Source organism: Theropithecus gelada, chromosome 12 (assembly GCF_003255815.1).
Source record: "Theropithecus gelada isolate Dixy chromosome 12, Tgel_1.0, whole genome shotgun sequence".
Taxonomy (NCBI): Eukaryota; Metazoa; Chordata; class Mammalia; order Primates; family Cercopithecidae; genus Theropithecus; species Theropithecus gelada.
The window spans coordinates 54,998,052-55,020,900 of NC_037680.1; the positions used below are offsets into that span (position 1 = coordinate 54,998,052).

Genomic DNA, 22,849 nt, shown 5'->3' on the forward strand with positions numbered 1-22,849 from the left:
ATCCTTATTAATAATAGTGGGAAATTCATATGCTACCTCTTTCAAGAATGGAATTTTAATGTTATTTCATTTTGCATATTTTAAATAGACAAATAATAACTGCATTATTGAATAACTATTGAAATTATATTGTTGCCACAGTTGTGTATCCTGCTTTTATTATGATTCTCCATAATCATAATGTTTGTGTCTTTATATAAAATATCATTTTATTTTTCCTTTTTTCCTTAGGTGTATACTTAGTTGTTTATTAGGAAAAATGACCATCATGAATGCTGTTACATCTTTGCCTGTAATACTCAGCAGAATCTTACCATTTTCTGCGAGGATAGTCACTGGATCAGAAGGTTCCGAAGGTGGGCTAATGTTTACTGCGGTCCTGGCAATAGCTCTAAATTGATACTGAGCTTTCTCTTCTAGGCCAGTAGCTGTGTACTCTTCCTGGGGAATCTGGTGAGGTGCAGTATTGCACCGTACCCATTTATCACCAGGAAGTTTGCAAGCTTCTACGAAATAACCAATAATTTTACTGCCTCCATCATGCTTTGGACGTGCCCAGATCAAAGATACAGTACTCTTGGTGACATCAATAACTTCAGGTTTCCCAGGAGGATCTAAAACAAAAAGAGGTACACTCACCATTTATCTTACTAGCAGAAGTTTAAACTTCCATATTTCACATCATCATCCCTGCTGCTAAGTAACAAGCTCAACAGGATGATAATTATCCCATTTTAATAATTATCCAACTAGTGTGCACTTTTGAGTCCTTGCTGTATGCTTTAAAGGAAATTGTATGTCCTTTTCTTTTTTTAATATGTCATCTTCATTGTAAGAGATAGACCATATTCTTGAATGGGAGTTGTAATCTTCAGATCTCTACTACTGTCTATGTCTTGGAGTCCAAATCTTAGACTCTGAGATTTAAATGTGCCTCCATAATACTAAAACAACAACAACAACAACAATAAAAAACCCCCAAAACTTACCAACTGGCATTCTTGCAGTTACATATTCTGTGGGTTTGCTGGGAGGGCTGGATCCAGCTTTGTTTAGGGCATAGATTCTGAATGAATACTCAAGACCTTCTATAAGGCCAGCACAAGGATATTCAGTTGACCGGACAGGAGTATCATTGGCTTTCACCCACAGCAAACTGTTTCTTTCCTTGCGTTCAATCAGATAACCAGTAATGGGGCTCCCTCCATCACTGTCTGGTCTGTCCCATGCAACAAAAATACAGTCCTTGTTGACTTTGGTGACTCGTGCATTCTTTGGTTCACTAGGAACACCTGGAGATGAAGACAAGGAAAATGTCAGTTTCTACATTCAGTAACAAACTAGAAAGAAAACATAACTTTTTTTCTCCTTCACAAAAACATACCAAATGGGAACTCCGCAACCATCTTTGGAGATGTGAGAGGCTCTGAAATGCCAAATCGGTTTTCAGCACGGACCCGGAAGATGTACTCCTGGCCTGGGATCAACTTTCCAACCCTGCAGGAAGTTTTTGTGACTGAAGCTAGAGCCGTGACCCAGTCACCTCGGCTTACATCACACTTCTCCACTATATAATTGGTGATGTTACTGCCTCCGTCCTCCAGAGGGATGTGCCATGACAGGGAGCAAGCATCGGCGTCTATATCAGAAATGTCAAATGGAGGCTGAGGGGGGCCAGGGGCATCTGCATGAACCAAGAGGAAAGAAATGTAAGAACAACGATCTGATGGGTAAAAATGTTTCAGAGTTTCATATTTAGATGGCCATTTGTCTAATACTTAACTCACCCATGACTACAACTTTGATTTTCTGAGTGTCTGTCCCAGAACTGTTCTCTGCTGTGAGGCTGTAGTAACCACTGTCTTTTCTAGTCACATCTTTTATGATCAGAATTGAAGAGCTGTCTGCTTTATGCACTGCCAGGTGGCTGGATGTGACAACTTCATCTTCTCCTTTTTTCCATTTACAGGTGGGATGAGGCTTTCCATACACATGGGCTTCAATTCGGAGTTTTTTCCCAGCTTTGATAGTAATTTGCTCTGGCATAAGGATCTTTGGTGGCACTGAAAGTAAAATGAAAAGATACTAATTTTGGGAAGGTGGTTAAGTTTCCTCTGGTGGAGAACTATACTGGTTCAAATTAATGCTTGTATTACCGCCAATTTTTTTTTTTTTTAATACTTTAAGTTCTGGGACACATGTGCAGAATGTGCAGGTTTGTTACATAGGTATACACGTGCCATGGTGATTTGCTGCACCATCAACCCATCATCTACATTAGGTATTTCTCCTAATGCTATCCCTCCCCCATCCCCCTGACAGGTCCCAGTGTGTGATGCTCCCCTCCCTGTGTCCATGCGTTTTCATTGTTCAACTCCCACTTATGAGTGAGAACATGTGGTGTTTGGTTTTCTGTTCTTGTGTTAGTTTGCTGAGAATGATGGTTTCTGGCTTCATCCATGTCCCTGAAAAGGACATGAACTCATCCTTTTTTATGGCTGCGTAGTATTCTGTGGTGTATATGTGCCACATTTTCTTTATATAGTCTATCACTGATGGGCATTTGGGTTGGTTCCAAGTCTTTGCTATTGTGAACAGTGCCACAATAAACATACATGTGCATGTGTCTTTATAGTAGAATTATTTATAATCCTTTGGATATATACACAGTAATGGAATTGCTGGGTCAAATGGTATTTCTGGTTCTAGATCCTTGAGGAATCACCACACTGTCTTCCATAATGGTTGAACTAATTTACACTCCCACCAACAGTGTAAAAGCTTTCCTATTTCTCCACATCCTCTCCAGCACCTGTTGTTTCCTGACTTTTTATTTTTTTTTATTTTATTTTATTTTTTTTTTTTTTTGAGACGGAGTCTCGCTCTGCCGCCCAGGCTGGAGTGCAGTGGCCGGATCTCAGCTCACTGCAAGCTCCGCCTCCCGGGTTCACGCCATTCTCCTGCCTCAGCCTCCCGAGTAGCTGGGACTACAGGCGCCCGCCACCTCGCCCGGCTAGTTTTCTGTATTTTTTAGTAGAGACGGGGTTTCACCGTGTCGGCCAGGATGGTCTCGATCTCCTGACCTCGTGATCCGCCCGTCTCGGCCTCCCAAAGTGCTGGGATTACAGGCTTGAGCCACCGCGCCCGGCCTCCTGACTTTTTAATGATCGCCATTCTAACTGGCATGAGATGGTATCTCATTGTTGTTTTGATTTGCATTTCTCTAATGACCAGTGATGAGCTTTTTTTTAATATGTTTGTTGTACAGCCAACATTTTAGAAAACACAGAATACACTCCAACCTGGGGGACAGAGCAAGACTCCATTGCAAAAAAAAAAAAAACAAAAAAACAAAAAACAAAAAACACACACACACACAGAATAGGGTAGAAAACATAAGAGTGCACATGATAATGAATGAATGGGTATTGTTTCAGGAAATGGTTTTTAGTTATCTATGTGTTTGTATAAGTTTATTTACTGTGTGTTGTTGGCCCACCCACGTGTTTGAAAGCCACTGTTCTCTATTGTTTTTCAAGTATTTATAGAGCTAGATTCCTCAGGGAGAAATGTCTACATATAAAAGAAATTCCAATAAACCTAGCACATGACATAAATGAAGCAATGACTACTTACACAGTTGTTCTTTGGCTTCATACACTCCTTCAGCTTCTCTTGGCAAACTGACTCCAACAGCATTTCTGGCTGCTACTCTAAATTTGTATTTCTTTCCTTCCTTTAGGCCAGTGACAACAAGGCTGAGATCTTTTACCACTGAGTACTCTGTCCAGCGATCTGCAGGCTGCTCTTCTTCTCTGTAACTAATGATGTAGCCATCGATTTTAGCACCTCCATCACGCAGGGGAGGTAACCAGGCTAAGGTGGCACTGTTCTTTGTCATTTCAGTCACTTCTAATTTCCTTGGGGGATCCGGCTCACCTAGAAGAAAAACATAATGTATAAAATTACCTAGGTAACCTAATCAAATCCCCTTTTGAATGTACATAAGAGTTTTAGTATGCCATTTGCTCCAATGTACATAGAACCTGTAGTTCAGTACATTAAAAGTAAAACATGTAAGATGAGACAGATCAAAAAAGTGTTTCATGAGTGAGATAGATATTTATTACACTATTTGGGTCTCTACAAATGAAATCTCTTTCAGAAGTGGATTAAAATGGTATTAGTATCTTGACCTTGCTGAAATAGGAGGCTGGAGTTAAAAGGAGGAAGAAAGCATAATACTTACTTAGAGGATCTGATGCAAGCACTGGTTTTGGGACATCTGTTGGGACGCCAGGGCCATATTCGTTGACAGCAGTTACTCTGAAGTAATACTCATTCCCAGGGACAAGATTGGTTACTTGGAAGCTTGTTTTCTTAACCTCTGGGGTAACGGTTGACCATGTCTTTCTGTCTGTCTCACGTTTCTCCACAATATAATGTGTCACTTGGCTCCCACCATCATTTTCAGGAGGGGCCCAGGACACATGGCATGATGTTTTAGTGACATCTGAAACTTTCAAATCAGACACAGGTCCAGGAGTGTCTGTAAAGAGTCATAAAATCAGATATACACATCTCCTCAGCATCCCTATTAACAAATTCATTTTTGAAGTGAGAGGGAGAAGCATTTTAGTAACCCACCTAATACTCTGACATTTACGAATACAGCCTTTTCTCCTGCTGGGTTCACAAGTGTTAAGGAATATTTTCCTGAGTCATCACGGGTAGAATTGGGGATGACAAGGAAGGCCATAGTGTCAACCAGATCAACTTGTCCTTTTCTGACCACATTATCAATGCCCACTTTTCGCCAAGTGACTTTAGGGGCTGGTCGTCCTCTTACTATAGCAAAGAGACGAATAGGGCATCCGGCTCTCACTGTGACCAGTTTTCTCATGCTGGCATCCAAATCAATCTCTGGAGGTTCTGCAAATGACAGTAAGGTCATTAATTGATGTTTCAGAATGTGGGGAAATCATAAGAAATTAAGTGTGAATGAATCACATGCTAAAGGAAGGACTTACCTAGTATTTCTTTAGGTTTGATAGCTTCCTTTAGCTCTGCAGGGCGCCCAATACCAACTTGGTTTTGGGCACACACCCTGAACTCATATTCCTGGTTTTCATCCAAGCTGGTAACGGTGAATTCCTTGCGTACAAGCTGTGCTGCAGCATTACAACGTTTCCAGCCTTCATCAGGAGATGCATCTGCTATTTTTGGTCTCATTTCCACAACATATCCAATGATCGGTGCACCACCATCATAGACTGGTTTTCCCCACCCAAGAGTTATGGAATGTTTGGTGGTATCAACCACTCTGAAATTGGTTGGTGGACCAGGTGGCTCTGAAAATAAAATATAAGAATAGATATACATATGTTTAACTACTAATAGTGATACTTCAATGTGTAATTTTATATAGCCTAGCCTCAGTTAATCAAATATAGGTCGTCCAATTTTTCAATTAGAGTCCTCTTTATTTTCCTTCATAAAAATGAGAATCTACTATTGTTTGTACCTTTTAGGTATTTTGGTAAAAGGTCTATTTGGAAAAATATTTGCTAAATACAGTTTTTATGTTATGGATTTAGATGTTACATTAACTTATTTATCAAATACTTCTGTGCTTGAGATTAAGAGTTGATGTAATATCAGAAAAAACAAGGACATCCTACCTATGGGGTCTTTTGCCACCACTGGTCTTGAAGGCAAGCTTGGTTCTCCAATTCCAATTTCATTTTCTGCCTTGACACGGAACTGATATTCATGGTCTGGGAGGAGATTCTGTACTTTCATACGTCTCTCAGGGATTGCACTCTTGTTAACAGGGACCCATCGTGTTGAATGCTTTTCCTTTTTCTCCAAAAAGTATCCTGTTATAGACTTTCCACCATCATATTCAGGTGGATTCCAAACCACAGTCATCTCTTCTTTGCTTACTTTAGTGACTTCTGGGGGATCAGGGCGTCCAGGTTTATTATACTTGGTTTTGGCTATGACTGGTTTACTTTCTGTTGGAGGCCCTGTGCCTATTTTATTTTCTGCACGGACTCTGAAAATATATTCATTTCCTTCTATGAGACGTGTTACTGTAGTACCAGGTGTCAAGACAGTAGCAGAATAGGTAGACCAAACCATTCGCTTTGTCTCACATTTTTCTAGAATATAATTTTGGATTTCACAGCCACCATCATCTTCTGGTGGATCCCAGCGAACAGTACACCTATCACTGGACACATCAACAATTTTCAGATTTCTCACAGGACCAGGCTTATCTAAAACATTGACAGTGGCATAGGCCACAAAACTGCCAGCTGTGTTAGTTGCCGTAACTACATATTTACCCCCATCACTTCGCTTTGCTTTAGTAAGAGAAAATTTAGATGAATCAGCACTGGTATCAATCTTGACCCTTGGTGATCTTGTAAAGTCTGTAGCATCTTTGTCCTTGGTCCATGAAACTTCTGGGAATGGTTTGCCTCTAACCCCTGCCTCAAGCCTAATGGTGTCCCCTGCTTTGACAGTTAGGACCCCACTTAATTTCAGATCAAGTACTGGTTTTTGTAAGTCTTCTTTAACAACAACTTCCTCTGTCTTCACCCAGTCACTTTCCCCACCTTCATTCTTCGTTTGCACTCTGAACTCATAAATCTGGTTTTCAACACATCTGTCAACCATGTAGTGAGTTTCTTTAATGCTTCCTTTATGCACTCTTTCCCAGTCATCAGAGCCCTTCAGCCTTCTCTCAACATGATATGACAGATTTGGACTGCCACCATCATAATCAGGCCTCCGCCACTTTAGGTAGACAAATGTCTTTCCTTTATCTGCAATGTGAAGGTTTTCAGGCTCACCTGGTCTGTCAATAGGGTTAATAGCCAGAATGGGAGTTTTTGTTTCGATGGTTGGCCCAACACCTACTTTATTCTCTGCACAAACTCGGAAATAGTATTCATTGTTGGCTAAAAGGTTGGCCTTGATTAATCGTTTAGTGACATCTGATGCAACAATTGACCAGCCTTTCTGGTTTGGTTTGCGATATTCTACTATGAAGTTTGTTATTTCTGAGCCGCCATTATCTAGTGGGTTTTCCCAAGAAATTGTACAGTTCTCTTTGGTTACATTGGTAACCTTCAAATTCTGGCAAGGCCCAGGTCTGTCAAGGACGTTAACTATGGCTGAACCTTGGGCATGTCCACTGCTGTTCTTAGCTGAGATGATATACTTGCCATGATCAGCTCTAACAGCTTCTTTAATTTGTAACTCAACACGAGGTAGATCCTGAATAATGTCCACCCTCTTTTCTCGTACCAATACTTTGCCTTCCTTAGTCCAAGTTATGTCTGGTGCAGGTCTGCCTCTGACTCGAGCTAGAATGCGGATAGTTTGGCCTACTCTTACGGTAATAACATCACGACAAGTAACATCAAGTTCTACTTCTGGAGGATGAAGGATATCTTTTGCAATCACAGATTCTGCTAGTTCTCTTGGCTCACCCTCTCCTACAATATTAGCTGCCTTTATACGGAATCTGTACTCATTTCCTTCAATTAGTCCAGGTACTCTAAAGGCACATTGCCTAATGAGTTCATCTTTATTAATCCTGTTCCATTGTGCTGTGCCAGGTTTCTGACATTCCACTACATATCCTAGAATGGGGCTACCACCATCACTGAGAGGCTTTGTCCACACCAAATCAGCTGTTTCTCTGCTCTTGTCTTTCAGTTTAGGATTAATAGGTGGTCCAGGTGGTTTGATGGGACGGCAAGCTTTTATTGGATCGGAACTTGGGGATGGATTGCTTAGTCCTGCAAGATTTTCAGCAAAAACCCTAAACTCGTATGTATTTCCTTCATAGAGTCCAGTCACTCTGAACTTAAGGTCAGCAATAGGTGTTTTGTTGACCCTCACCCATTTGCCAGTTACTTCTCGACGTTCCACATAGTAGCCAGTTATTGGACTGCCACCATCAGATTTTGGCAGGGTCCAAGACACTGTTGCTGCATTTTCAGTAATGTCAGTAACCACTGGTTTACCAGGAGGAGATGGAGGACTAAATTTATGCTTAGCAACAGTAGGTGTGGAGTCAAGGGGAGGACCAACACCTATCTTATTCTCTGCTTTAACTCGGAAAACATATTCACAGCCCTTCTGCAGATGTGGGATTTTCAGCTTTGTCTTACTGCTTCCCGAAGAGACAACACCCCAAGTGTCTTTCCTTGTATCTTGTTTCTCAACAATATAATTTATCACAGGGCTTCCTCCATCATCCTTAGGTGGCTGCCATGAGATAGTCATGTGTTCAGGAGTAACATCCAGAATATGAATAGGACCTGTTGGTGGCCCAGGAACATCAAGAACAGTAAGATGTACGGCTACTGTTTTGCTACCAGCTGCATTGGAAACTGTGATTTGATATTCTCCAGTGTCTCTCCTTAAGCAGTTCTTAATGGTAAGTACTGATGAGAAGTTGTCTGTTTCAACTGTGTAGTGCTCATCGGTTTTAATCTCACTCCCATCGGTTGTCCACTTTGCGGTAGGAACAGGCACACCTCTTATAATAGCAGGGAATCTGACTGTGGTTCCAGCCTTTACCACAAGACCTTCAATTAATTTCACATCTAGCTCCACGGATGGAGGCACTGAAAAGTAAACATGAAAAAATTAGATTTTGATTTTCACCTACATGAATAATTTTAAAAAGAAATAAGATAAAACTGCTAGTCCAAAAATTACCTAGTTTTTCTTGACATTCTATCGGGATAGTTGTGTCGGGGAGACCAAGACCCACAATATTTTCAGCTTTTACACGGAATCTATAGGTCTTTCCTTGTTGTAGTCCGGTAACCACACACTCTAAGTTTGTCACAGTCTTAAATTTAATCCAGTCCTCGGTGCCTTCTTCTTGATATTCCACCAAATATCCAGTGATTGGAGAACCACCATCACGATCCGGCTTATTCCAGACGAGGGAGACTTCAGTCTTGTCAACATCTACATGGTGCAGGTTCTTGGGTGGCCCTGGGGGATCTTTTCAAAGAAGAAGTTATGATGAAAAAGGAATATTTTTGAAGACAGTCAAACAATAGTTTTGTATTCAGAGAAAGCAACTTACGGAGAGGATCCAGAGCCTTGATTGGTTTTGGTGTTTCAACAAAAGGACCACGTCCATACTGGTTCTCTGCAGCTACTCGGAAGAGGTACTGGTTGCCTTCATTCAGATGTTTAGCCAAGTGACTCTTTTTCTTTGATGTAGCTGAGAGAGATGACCACTGGGCGCTGGCAACATCTCTCCTCTCAACCACATAATTGGTAATAACAGAACCACCATCATCCAGTGGTTCTTTCCAAGTAAGGTAACAAGAATCTTTCCTAATTTCACTGACTTCCAGATCTCTAGGTGGCCCAGGTTTATCTAAAAAGTGTTAAATAACAGTTTTGTAAGTAATTTTATCCAAATAAGGGCTCAAAATTATCAAAATTTATTTTTAATGGCATAAGTATTAAAATTCTTACCTAATACAAGTACTTTTACTGAGACAGTTTTTGAACCAGCTGGATTCTCCACTGTTAAAGAATAAATTCCACCATCTTCATGGGCAGCATTACGAATTTCAAGCTTGCTACCAACTGGAGTCACGTCAATTCTTGCTTTAGTTGGAGCATCTCTGTCTTCTTTTTTCCAAGTTACTTTTGGGAATGGCACTCCTTTGATGATGGCACTAAGTCTTAGAGTATCACCAACCTTAATGTGTTGTTCTCTTGCCATGTTGGCATCAAGAATCAACTCAGGGGGTTCTAGAAAAAAGAGAACAGAACACTCAGATTTGATCCATAATGCAGATTATAATTAAACACATACAATCAGACATCTATTTTCCTTGCAAACACAGGTGAGAGCATTTTACTCACCAAGTCTATCTTTTACTAGGACTGGCTCTGGAACATGAGCTGGATCTGATTCACCAGCTTCATTGACTGCTAACACTCTGAACTTATAGGTTTGACCGTCCCGAAGACCGGTGACTTTATATTTAGTTTCAGGACATGACTCAGGGGTGTGATTGGCTCTTCTCCACTCTTCATCTCCAACTTTCTGGTACTCAACTATATAACCCAGAATCTTGCTCCCACCATCATGACGTGGTGGCTGCCAAGTTAGATCGACTGAATTGCATGTTGTATCTATTGCTTCAGGATTAACAGGTGGACTTGGTTTAGCTAAAAAATAAAAGTAAAAAATGAATTAGCATATAGCTGAAAACAAAGTTAAATAACATGAAAACTGAATAAATCCATTAATACTATACCAATTGGATCTTTAGCAAAGACTGGTTTGGATGGTGGGCTTGGATCTCCAATACCAATTTCATTTTCTGCAGAAACCCGGAATTCATACTGACATCCTTCTAGAAGATCAGGAACCCTAAATTTAGTGTACGGATGAATAGGATCTTTGGTAACTCTAGCCCATCGTTTAGACATAGTTTCTCTCTTTTCCAGGATGTAGTTTGTGATGGGTTTTCCTCCATCATGTGGCTTGTTCCAGGTTACTAATGCAGAGTCTTTGGTAACTTCTGTAACAATTGGCTGATCAGGTGCATCAGGAACCCCTGTAACAAATGTTGGAAAATGTGTTAGAAATTTATTTCTTCCTATTAGTTGTATCAAGCATTGAATCACTAAAAAGAGACATAATGCATACTGAAACGATCTTTGGCTTTCATTGAATCAGACACCAGAGGATCACTTATTCCATACAGATTTTCAGCATGTATCCGGAAAATGTAATCTTTTCCTTCAAGTAGTTTAGGAACTTTGCATGTTGTTTTAGCACTTGCAGATGTCACTGGCATCCAGACGTCTTTACCCAGTTCCTTCTTCTCAATAATATAATTGGTGATTTCACTGCCTCCATCATCTAAAGGAGGCTTCCAAGAGATAACCATATAATCTTTGGTCACCTCATCAAAAATAACTGGTCCTACTGGTGGACCAGGACGGTCTGCAGAAAAAAAAAAATCATGGCACAGAATGTTATTTCCATTTCTGCTTTTGAAAGAACAGAAGATCTATTCTTTCCACTAAATAAGACTTACCAACAACATTAACTTGACAGAAACCTTTCCTAGAGCCTGTACTATTCTCCACAACCACACAGTATTTGCCGGAATCTGAACGTTTGGCCTTGATCTTCTCTAAAGCAAGTGTTGTTGGTGTAGTCTTTATGTGAGTGCGATCATCTTCCAGCACATCAGCTTCATCTTTGAACCAGGAAACCTTAGGCTTTGGTTTGCCTGAGTAACGGCCAGTGAGGGCAAAAGCTTCACCAACTCTAATCGTGAGCTTATCTCTGAAGTCGAGGTGAAGTGTTGGGGGTGCTAAAATTTACAATTATAAAGGCAAGTCATTTTTACTGATGTCTTATTACGAACTACAAATGTGCAAGTTTCTGAAGTATAAATTGTAGTAGACACATACCCAGCTCATCCTTGCAAGTAATTGGCTTGGTGCAAAATGATGGTTTGCCTTGTCCAACAATGTTGACAGCACTGACACGGTACTCATAGGTATCACCTTCTTTTAAGTCTTTAACAGTGTATTTTCTGCTAAGCAAGTTGTCATTTGTAACTTTGTGGAACTTCTCAGTTCCAATGAGCCGACTTTCTAGGACATAGTTAATAATTTCTGACCCGCCATCATACTTAGGAGGATTCCAAGTCAAAGTTACAGTACTTTTAGTAACTTCTTTGACTTCCAGGTCTTCAGGACGTTCTGGTACAGCTGTGAATATAAGTATAGGAATTGTGGTAGAAAAAAGTGTCACATTAAGAATGTAGTAGGATGTAGTGAATATTCCTTTTCTGAGGATTGTGTTTAAACATTAAACTCTCTGCTCCCATAAATAGCAAAAGAGGTCTCATCCGAAAAGTATTAGAGTTAAAAAGGACCAAATACAATAGAATTTCTTCACTTGACAGATGAGGAAATGAGGTTTGCTGAGGAAAAATAATTTAAGAAAGATCTTCAGAGTTGGTAGTTTTAGATGTAGGAAAATAATTCAGTTTCTATTAATGCCATTAAGTGGGAATTTTAAAAAATCTGTGAGGTATAGATGGAAGAAATTTGATAAATGGGCCAGGCGTAGTAATGCCAGCACTTTTTTCGGAGGCCGAGGCAGGTGGATCACTTGAGGTCAGGAGTTTGAGACCAGCCTGGCCAACATGGCAAAACCGTGTCTCTACTAAAAATGCAAAAAGTAGCTGGGCATGGTGGTGCATGTCTGTAATCCCAGCTCCTTGGGAGACTGAGACACAAGAATCACTTGAACCTCGGAGGTGAAGGTTGCAGTGAGCCAAGATCATGACACTACACTCCAGCCTTGGTAACAGAGTAAGACTATGTGTCAAAACAAAACCAAGAAAAAAAAAAAAAGAAATTTGATGAATTATACGTATTTGTAAAATCTCTTTCACAATCACTGTCCAAGTACTACCAAATCAGATACTGAGTAGTTGTGTAATAACTGCTTGTCAAATGAATGAAATGTATGGCATTTATACACATATTTTTTCACCATCGTCTTGTACTAAATGAGTAAAGAAGTGATTAAGCATAAAGTTGTTTTTAATTTTACTTACTTATTGGCTCTCTGATAACAAGTGCCTCTGATGTCTCAACAAATGGACCCATGCCAATACTATTTTCAGCCGCGATTCGGAAAAAGTAGGCTTTTCCTTGAATGAGACCCTGGACAGTAGCATTTTGTCGGGTAACTGTATATGTCACTGGGGTCCATGCTCTGCGGTCAGATTCACGCTTTTCAATGACATAATTGGTGATTGGAGAGCCTCCATCATCTTCTGGAGAAAACCATGTCAGTTTGCAGGACTCATTGGTTAGGTTGTGAGCTAGGAATGGTGTTCCAACAGGACCCGGAACATCTGGAAATAAGAAGAAAATATTTCAAGCTGTTTGCCTTCAATGAAAGATAATGCTCAACATTTGTTTTTTAAAAGGGGACAAAATGTTGTTATGAAGAAAGTAAGGTTTTGTGTCCACTAATTGAGTTAGTTTTTCCTCCTCCTCCTGCTATCTAGTCAATACAAAAACAGTCAACCACTTTTTTTTTTTTTTTGAGATGGAATCTCGCTCTGTCACCCAGGCTGGAGTGCAGTGGTGCGATCTCAGCTCACTGCAACCTCCGCTTCCTAGGTTCAAGCAATTCTCCTGCCTCAGCCTCACAAGCAGCTGGGACTATAGGCGCGTGCCACCATACCTGGATAATTTTCGCATTTTTAGTAGAAACAGGGTTTCACCATGTTGGCCAGGCCGGTCTCGAACTCCTGACTTCAAGTGAGCCACCTGCCTCGGCCTCCAAAAGTCAGGGGATTACAGGTGTGAGTCATAGCATCAAGCCCCACATTTGTTAATGAAGTAGTTTTGCAACAGTTATTGGTTACCATGCTTTTAGTGGAGGCTGAAGGGAAAATAAAAATGCTTTTTAAAAGCAATTCGTGAGTTGGACAGGAGGGAGCTAGGAGGCAAACATGCAGAGGGATACAGGAGGTGGGTAAGAGTGGCATAGTCAGTTTCTGTGTCCAGTTTCCTCTCCAGGGGAAAAGGAGGGAGAGATGGATTCTTTCTGGATGATCAGTGGATCAACGAGCAGCATAGGAGGCCCCAAATTTCAGAATGACTTTGAGGAGGTTGCAAATAATTAACATGGAAATGTACCAGTTTTCAAATTAGAGTAGTAGCCATTAGGCAAAAGAGCTTTAGGTGCTTGAAACTAACCTGAAAGTTTGTGGGATTATAGGTTAATGAAATATTTTTCCTTATGACATTCTTATATTAATTATATTCAACATAGAACTGGCAAATTTCACATAAAAACTGTGACTGGAGTATTGTTGTGCCTAGAGACATGCTTAGAAAGAGCTCTGAGTGGAAAGGCTTCAAGTTCTGAGCAAATCACTGGACTAAAGCCTCCAATGAGAGGCATGAAAAAGCCTCATAGAGTTCAACTCTATATTCAATGACTAGAAATGCAATATTGATAACCAACTATGATGCCTCTCTCCAATTAGAATACTGAAACCCTTCAAAGAAGTTTTTGCATTATTATGATAATTTTATGATAGGGATAGAGTCTCATGATGTGAAATGGTCAGCACTGGCAAATTGTTAAACATTCATGTACACTTGAAGGAAAGTTGCTTCTATGAAAACTGTATAACAACATAATAGACAGTATAGGGGCAAGTTCTATAAAAAAGTCATATTTATTCTGGGCCATGATTCAGAATACATATTCATGGCCTTCTAGCAATTTGGGAATTGTGTACATGCACTCTTTAGGTTCACTGGAGACATGGATGTATGTCTTCTTGTTAGCATCTGTTTTCTCAATTATATAGTTTGTAATCTTAGACCCACCAAACAGAATATGCATATAATAAAAAAGTAAGGAGGAAATTTTTAGAAATTCTAATAATGTTCAATGTGATTATGGGTGATTTTTCTTATTTTCCAAAATGTTTGTTACATAGCACACAGTGTAGCCTTGTGTAAATATAATAAGAATGTTGGTTTAAAAAGTTGCACAGACAAATTGAAAGTATTTACCTAATACATCAACAATAATTGTCTTCTTTCTTTCTCCGGCTTCATTTTTGGCAAGAAGAGAATAGACGCCTTGATGGCTCCTCTGGCAGTTCTTGATGACCATGGATGAGCTAATAGCTGTGGTCTCAATGGTGGCTTCTTGAGGTAAGGCTCTTTCATTCATGTTCCAGGTGACGGTTGGAGGAGGCTTTCCAGACACATAGGCAATGATTCGGATCACTCCTCCAGCATGGACGACAATTCTATCTCTGACACTGGCATCTAGCTGAAGGTCAGGTAAAACTGGAAGCAATTGAAAATTACAAATGTGATTTTTCCCCCTTCAATCTGAAACATAAATACTGATGGCATAAAAGAAGGATTGATAATTACCAAGTCTGTCTTTCATTTCAATGACATCTGTGACCTCTCCAGGTTCTCCAATGCCAGCAATGTTGACTGCTCTAACTCTAAATTTGTAGAATGCTCCTTCCTTTAATCCTGTCACAACAAGCTTTGTTCCTCTCACTTCTTTATCTTTACCCTGGGGAGAAATCATAAACATTTTAAAATTAGAATAGTCATCTGTAGCTTCTTGCTTTAATGACTTCCTAAAGCATCACCAGCAGCCTATTTAACTGTTTACTCTGGGAAAATTGTTGCTGGTTTAGGTTTCAGGGATCAGATACTACAGGCAACACTGAATGGAATAACTTGGCAGGAGTTATGCTTTAAAATTATTGTCAAACAATTAAATCTTTATTTATTTATTCCACATTCCAGGATTTATAACCAAAAGATTAGTAATATCATGACTTAACTTTTGATTAGATTTCTGACATTAACAGACGTTTGGAATTTGAGTTAAAATTTTGCTATTTTCCTGATTTCTTAATCCAAAAAACATAGACAGAAGTTAATGGGATTGAGAATAACTAAGACATTTTTAGTTTATTCATAGTGCATTTCCTTAGTGCCAAGTTTTCCTACCTTTTCCCATTCTTCTTTTCCTTCTTCTTTATATTCAACGATGTATCCAGTTACTTTGGATCCACCATCTTTTAGTGGGGGAGACCACTCCAGATCTGCAGATGATTTAGTCCAATCTGTCACTTTGGGAAATGGAGGACCAGGAGGAGCTGGAAAGAGCCAGTATACATTAGTATTCTTGACTTTCCCAAGGCACTTTTGGAAAATAAGATTTAAAAAAAGGAATGGTTTCAAGGCTTACCAATTGGATCTCTAGCAGTCACTGGGTCTGATGGCAGACTTGCTGGACCCACACCAGCAGCATTGATTGCATATACCCGGAATTGATAGTCAGAACCTTCAATAAGACCAGTCACTTTATAAGAAACACCCAGAGTCATGGCTTTGATAGGATCTCGGTTAACTCTCTTCCATCTCTTTGAAGTAGTGTCTTTCATTTCCAGCCAGTACCCTGTCACGGGAGAGCCTCCATCATATTCTGGCTCTTCCCAGTTGACGGTCATGGAGTTACGAGTCACGCTGCTAACTGTTGGTTTATCTGGTGCTCCAGGGACAGCTGTGAAAAAGATCATATTGATTATAAGAAATTTTTTTGAAAAAGTAAAAATGACTTTGTGAAAATGTTGTCCTACTTACAGAAGAGGTTTCTTGCTGTTTCAGGTTCACTGTCAAGAGGTTCTCCAATGCCATATTTATTCTGGGCCATGATTCGGAATACGTATTCATGGCCTTCTAGCAATTTGGGAATCGTGTACGTGCACTCTTTAGGTTCACTGGAGACATGGACCCATGTCTTCCTGTTAGCTTCTCTTTTCTCAATTACATAGTTTGTAATCTTAGACCCACCATCATCTTTAGGTGGAAGCCAAGACAGTGTCATTTGCTCTGCTGAAACAGATTCAAATTTTATGGGTCCCACTGGGGGGCCAGGACGACCTAAAATGGTTTAAAGAAGGAACCCTTTATCAGTCAGATGATTTTAAAGCCAAATGTTATTTATGAACAGAAAAACAAGTAGTTTTAACCAAACCATGCAATCTTTACCCAGGACATTCAGTCTCATCTCCTTTGATGCTGTTCCCAGATTATTTACAGCTGTGATGGTATATAAGCCAGTGTCACTCCTGCGAGACTGTGGAATAACTAAAGTGCAAGTATCATCCACCACCAGTTTGTTGACATGGGTGTCATAGAGAACAGGTTCTTTGTTATCAGGCTTCTTTGGAGGAGCTTTAAACCAGGTTAGTGTTGGGAATGGCACACCTTTAATTTTGGCCACAATGTTAACATCAGTTCCTTCTTCAACCTCCATGAATTCTGTTAGATCAATTGATGGTGGGCCTAGATTATTGAAAAAAAGTTGTCATTACGAGCAAAAAGCATTGAGGGATAGAAAGTAGAATTCACAGTGACTATAAAGCTGTTTGAATCCACCGTAGTCAGACTTTGTAGCTCACCCCAATGTAAAGAACGGTTCTGTCTTTAACACTATTACACTGGTTTGGGGAGCAGGTACACAAGGAGCTACATGTGGCTGTATATCAGGGCTTGCCTCTCTTTATTTGGCATCATTATGCATGAAATGATGCATATTATTATATTCTCATATCCTGACAAAAGGGAAGAGAGGAGATTGTAGTAGGAGAGTATCATGGGACACTCTCTAATGTTTATGCAGAATTATGAAGGGATACATAAGAAGGTGAATTCCCCTTTTAAGAAATATAACTGTTAATAAAAGGGAAGGAATTTTCCATTTTGCTCAAATTTAGGACAGAAATATTCAAAGAGGGTAGCAACTACAGTTTCTTTACACTTAGATGAGAGAATAAACAGATACACAACAGTAGTGATGGTAATTATCAGAGGAAGAATTATTACCATATATATTATATATACTTCATTAAAATGGATATATCTTTTCTCATATAGAGAAATAGAAACTTGATTGTGAAGATAAATGGGTCTCAGCAGTTGCTAAGCAAATGACTAGTTACTTTCTGTCCCTTTTGAGGAGCATGCAGAGAAATTGCTTTACCCTCTGATAAGTAAAACAGCCTGCCATCGAGAAAATTACAGCGAGGAAATTACAGACATCATCTCCTTTGAATAGAGAAAAGTTAACAGGTAAGGGAATGTGAAAATTCTGTGGAAATTGAGGGAATGAGTAATTGAATAATATGCCCATGTCTACATTCAAGCCATGGTGGCTTTCTAAGGTACAGATATATCTCTTTTAATTTTGAACTATTATTGAACACCTAGGAAGGCAGTCGTAAGGAGGACATTCTTTGTCAGTACATTGGTACTTACATGTCTGGTCTTTGACAGTCACGGGGCCAACAGTGGCTGAAGGCTTGCTGACTCCTGCAGCATTGACAGCTTTGACTCGGAATTCATATTGCCCACCCTCTACTAGGTCTTCAACAGTAAATTGCAGTTCTTCCACATCACGCTTATTGCACTGCCTCCAGGCTTCTTTCTTTGTTCCAGTAGGGTCCCATGCAAGGCACTCAACAATATAGTGGGTAACAGGGGAGCCCCCATCATTCTTTGGGGGTTTCCATGACAGATGCACTGTGTTCTTTGTGATGAGGCCAATTTTGAGTTTAATAGGAGGATCAGGAGGATCTTTAAAAATAGTTAAAGGAAGTATTAAGCATTGTTTATAATAATATACTTCAATTTTGAGAAGATATTTTAAATTGAGATTTTAAAGCTTACATATCGGATCTCTGGCAGTGGTCCTCTGAATGGTTTCCACAGGTGGGCCAACACCAAAACGGTTTTCTGCTCGCACACGGAAGAAATATTGCTGTTCAGAGAGGAGATCAGGCACTACAAATGTGGTGCTTCCACAGTCTGGATTGACTTTGGTCCAGGCTTTTCCATCAATAGTTCTCTTCTCGATAACATAGCCTTTGATCCTGTCTCCTCCATCGTCATCTGGCATCTTCCATGAAAGTCTGCAACTACCCCTTGTGATATCGCTGACTTTCAGATCTTTGGGTGGGCCTGGTACATCTGTTGGATGTAAGCCACAATATAAGCAAAGTTCCTTAAATGCTTAAACATGATTTGTTTTTATTCTTTTGCAACTTTCAAAGTCTTTCTTACCCATGACTTTAACTCTGCAATTTGCAGTCTTTTGTCCTGCTTTATTCTTGGCTGTGATGCTGTATTTGCCTGTATGAGATCGTTTACACTCCGGAATAATAATTACTGAGGAGTTTTCAGCAGTCTCGAGCTGTACAAAGAAAATAGTAGTCATACATTGAATGAAATCATAGTAGTATTGAAGTCAACCATATTTTGAATTATTTTAATTATTATTTTTTTTTACCTGTGAATCTTCGGGTATGTCATGAACTCCATCCTATTAGAAAAGGAGACAGTCAGTTGTAGTATAAATACTCCTCATAGTGATTCAGTGGAAAAAAGAGGAGAATGGTTATTTTCTTACCTTCATTGCTTTCTTTGCCTTTCCATCAAATTCCCAAGATGATTTTGGTGTTGGGCGTCCCTTGATGACAGCAGGAATCCTAATCTGTGAGCCAGCTTTACAAACCAGACAGTCCTGTGCTCCAATGTCAATGAAAACTTCTGGTTCCTCTGTAATACCACATACAATTTAACAGGATTTAACTCATATTTGTCAAAAAGTAATTGAAATATCTTCAATTGAAGAGTAATTGAAAAGTAAATTAATCAATTTTATAATGAGATCCAAAGAGGAATACATAAACTGAGTAAGTACTAGTACCTTGAATATCAGTGGCAGGGATCTCCCCGGTTGTATCACTTGGTTCAGATTCACCAGCTTCATTGACAGCTTTCACTCTGAATCTGTACTTCCTGAGCTCTTTCAGATTAGGCACCACACATTCACAGGTAGTTATAAGTTTGTCTGGTTCATTTACTCTTTTCCAGTCAGTAGTACCTTCTTCTTGCATTTCTACAATGTATCCTTTGATTGGGCTGCCACCATCTTTGGCTGGAGGTTTCCATCCTAGTGAGATGCTTGACTTTGTTTTATCTTTTACTTCTGGGCAAGAAGGTGGCCCTGGTGGAACTAATAACAAAAGAAAAAAAAGCTTCATCAGATTTTAAAGCTGATGAAGTGCTAGAATCTTTTACTACACATGATCATATATTATTTTTAATCTATTAAAATATTAAAATAGAAATGCTAAAAGGAAATACAGTTGGCTTCTAGAGAAGAGAAATAAAGGAAATGGTCTATTTTCCTTTAGTGTTAATGAAAAAACAGAGAAAGCAAACAACTAACTGGGAATAGAAAGACTACTTACTATCTTGTTAGATTTACATTCTATTTACACATGATTGGTGAAAAACTACTTTACTTTTGAGATCCCTTTGAAGAAATTCTACAATAGCCTTTACTGAAAACATGATTTAAATTTAATTTGGCACAATATGAAAATTTTAAAATGATTCCATCAATAGCTAGCAAACCTGTGAACACAAACTAATCTTAATGCCCTTTAGGGACAGGATCAGTGTCTACAATAATCCCATAACAATCCTTTACCTTTCTGAAAGTGCTTTACAATTACAGAAATTATCTTACTCCACTTGTCTTTTTAATCTTAACTTTTCCCCCTCCAGTGGTTAATATGGATCCTTGCACAAAACACATGTTCAGTACTAGTTTGCAAATGAATGAATAACTATCTCCTTATATATGTATATATGCTCCACATAGCACTTGAGTATTTAAAATTTTCTTTTTAACAAATAATTGAATTTTTCTTCTATAGAGAATCTAATCAGATATATAGCAAATAGGATGAATTATTAGGCCACAGTATTTTTTAATTTTTGAACTAATCTGCTCATAGATCTTTCAGAAGAATTTTCCTCTCTTATTTGACCTCACAGACTATGCCTGAGAATCCTAAATCTTTGTTCAATAATATTATTGAAAAGCTAACAACACTTTGCTTTTTGTTGAATTCCTACTGGAAGGTCAGACTGTTTGGTGGGAGAGATGATTTCCCCAGTATCTAATGAGCTAGAAACTTATTTAAAGTATCAGAAGAGATAGCAGTTTATAGTCCAGATCTTTATTATGGTGATTCCTCATAAAATATTTTGTTTAATCCAAGAGTTTACAAACTGTATGATTTTATGTATGTGTGTATGTATATATATATGCCTGTATGTATACATATATACTTCTGATAGTCTATGTGAATATGAACCTTTTTTATTTTAATAAAATAATTTGGCATAGAAAAATATAAGAAATTTAAGAGCAGAATTACCCATTTAGTGACTTTGTGCTTTAGAAATTAGTCCCTAGAAATGGAAGCATACTTACATATGGGATCTCCTGCAACCTCTGGATCTGATGGTTCACTGGGAGGACCAATTCCTGCAGCATTTATTGCCATGGCTCTGAACTGGTATTTAACGCCTTCAATCAAACGAGGAACATTAAATTCCACGCCTTTCAATCCCACTTTGGTTACTGGTGCTCGGCTAACACGTGACCAGTAAGGACTTCCCTCTTCTCTTTTCTCCAGCCAGTAGCCAGTAATTGGAGAGCCACCATTGTCCAAAGGAGGAGTCCAGCTCACTAGCATTGATCCTTTGGTGCGTGCCAAAACTTTCGGTTTTCCTGGAGGTCCAGGAAGGCGATAAGGATCTTGAATGACTACTTTATCTGATTTGCACTCATCACTGATTCCATATTTATTCACTGCCCTGACTCGGAACTCATACTGACCATTGGGGATAAGTTTCCAGATCTAGAAATTAGAAAAATAGAAATTTATTGAAGAGAATATACTTATGTTGATTTTCACTCATTTAAAAATTCAACTTATTTTGGGAGGGATGACTATAAGAAGAAATAAATATATAGACTCAAAACATGGAAAGACAGAGAAAAGGAGAAAGCTTTTTAAAAATAAAAATATGTAGATGTATTGTACCTGATAGAGGATCTCAATTAAAAGAGTATCTGTGTATCAAACGCTATTTACTAAGGAGCCTTATGTGTATGGGGCTAAACACTACAATAACAAAATAGCAGCTTATTGTGTGAGGTTTTGAGTTTAATTATCAAATTCCAAGGTTATACTAAAATGGCGTCAAACCAGAGTAATGTACTTTTAATGTGTTTAAGAAAATATTTAGAAGAGTTTACCCCATATCTTTTCTCTACAGCAGTGTTGGTGACTTCCTCCCATTCTGTTTTCTTCCTACTTGCATCACGTTTGTCAATAACATAATGGGTGATTTCACTGCCACCATTATCAAGAGGGGCATCCCATGTCAAGTAGCAAGATTCAGCTTTAATGTCAGTAACAGCAAGGTTTCTTGGTGGGGATGGGCGGTCTGGAAAGGAATCAACAGAGAATATTGAGAAGGCAATTCTTAAACAGACACTGGATGCCTTTTTGATGTAAGAAAGCAAGTCACCTACCATATACTTCAACGTGAACATTTCGGAACACTGAGCCAAGGCGATTGGAAGCAGTAACTGTGTAAGTGCCTTTGTCTTCCCGGACCGCTTTGGGAATGCTAAGCTCAGTTTTTGCCTCACTTCGGGATACCTCTTCCTTGGTTATCTGAAGTGCCTCAGTGGGTTTTTCAATTACGGTTTCATTTTTGGACCATTCAATCTTAGGCATTGGAAGGCCTGTCACATCTGCAGGGATGTGGACAGGCTCTCCTGCCTTAACTTTGATAGTGTCTCCTCGAACACTCAGACGCAACTTAATAGTTGGAGGCACTGCAAAGAGAAGAGAAAGAAAAAAAAGTAGCGAAGTCATAAGGACATTTTTTCAACTTATGGGATAAAGGCACACTGTAAAATGCATTAAAATTATTATATTCAGATTTCGCACCTTCATCATCTTGTATGACTACATTAAGAGGCAGGGATGGTTCACTTTCACCAATTTCATTGACAGCTTTGACACGGAACTCATACATTTGGTGTTCATCAAGATTTTCAACCAGAAGAGATGTAGTTGGGCAGAGTCGCTTGTTAACTCTTTCAAAGTCAGGTTTGTCGTGACGCCGTTTTTCAATGATATATCCTTGGATGGGACTGCCACCATTACTGCGGGGCTCTTTCCAGTCAAGGGTGATAGTGGACTTTGTCCTTTCAGTGTATGTCAGCCTCTCTGGAGATGTTGGAGGACCTTTCGCCAGAGGCAAGTGAAAATGATTAGCATGAGATAAATATTCATATAAGAAATAATATTTCACT

The 22,849-nt window shown here is 39.2% G+C and overlaps 1 protein-coding gene across 4 annotated transcripts in view; it reads right to left on the reverse strand.

Annotated features, from left to right (window-relative positions):
- Window positions 1–22,849, reverse strand: part of TTN (titin) — a 272,326-nt gene that overhangs the window by 58,287 nt on the left and 191,190 nt on the right. For all 4 annotated transcript variants that reach the window (XM_025405605.1, XM_025405603.1, XM_025405604.1 and 1 more), the window contains 34 exons: window positions 22,482–22,781; window positions 22,058–22,366; window positions 21,779–21,969; window positions 20,948–21,377; window positions 19,367–19,675; window positions 19,067–19,215; window positions 18,947–18,979; window positions 18,721–18,850; window positions 18,328–18,627; window positions 17,917–18,234; window positions 16,648–16,944; window positions 16,240–16,539; window positions 15,845–16,159; window positions 15,604–15,752; window positions 15,007–15,157; window positions 14,635–14,916; window positions 12,648–12,950; window positions 11,488–11,790; window positions 11,106–11,387; window positions 10,712–11,011; window positions 10,317–10,619; window positions 9,919–10,227; window positions 9,523–9,804; window positions 9,122–9,421; window positions 8,743–9,036; window positions 5,682–8,648; window positions 5,031–5,351; window positions 4,648–4,932; window positions 4,250–4,549; window positions 3,637–3,939; window positions 1,788–2,063; window positions 1,385–1,684; window positions 990–1,292; window positions 315–614 (listed from right to left, as the gene is read on the reverse strand). In XM_025405605.1, coding sequence (XP_025261390.1) covers window positions 315–614; window positions 990–1,292; window positions 1,385–1,684; window positions 1,788–2,063; window positions 3,637–3,939; window positions 4,250–4,549; window positions 4,648–4,932; window positions 5,031–5,351; window positions 5,682–8,648; window positions 8,743–9,036; window positions 9,122–9,421; window positions 9,523–9,804; window positions 9,919–10,227; window positions 10,317–10,619; window positions 10,712–11,011; window positions 11,106–11,387; window positions 11,488–11,790; window positions 12,648–12,950; window positions 14,635–14,916; window positions 15,007–15,157; window positions 15,604–15,752; window positions 15,845–16,159; window positions 16,240–16,539; window positions 16,648–16,944; window positions 17,917–18,234; window positions 18,328–18,627; window positions 18,721–18,850; window positions 18,947–18,979; window positions 19,067–19,215; window positions 19,367–19,675; window positions 20,948–21,377; window positions 21,779–21,969; window positions 22,058–22,366; window positions 22,482–22,781 — 11,994 coding nt within the window. The remainder of the gene's footprint in view (window positions 1–314; window positions 615–989; window positions 1,293–1,384; window positions 1,685–1,787; window positions 2,064–3,636; window positions 3,940–4,249; window positions 4,550–4,647; window positions 4,933–5,030; window positions 5,352–5,681; window positions 8,649–8,742; window positions 9,037–9,121; window positions 9,422–9,522; window positions 9,805–9,918; window positions 10,228–10,316; window positions 10,620–10,711; window positions 11,012–11,105; window positions 11,388–11,487; window positions 11,791–12,647; window positions 12,951–14,634; window positions 14,917–15,006; window positions 15,158–15,603; window positions 15,753–15,844; window positions 16,160–16,239; window positions 16,540–16,647; window positions 16,945–17,916; window positions 18,235–18,327; window positions 18,628–18,720; window positions 18,851–18,946; window positions 18,980–19,066; window positions 19,216–19,366; window positions 19,676–20,947; window positions 21,378–21,778; window positions 21,970–22,057; window positions 22,367–22,481; window positions 22,782–22,849) is intronic.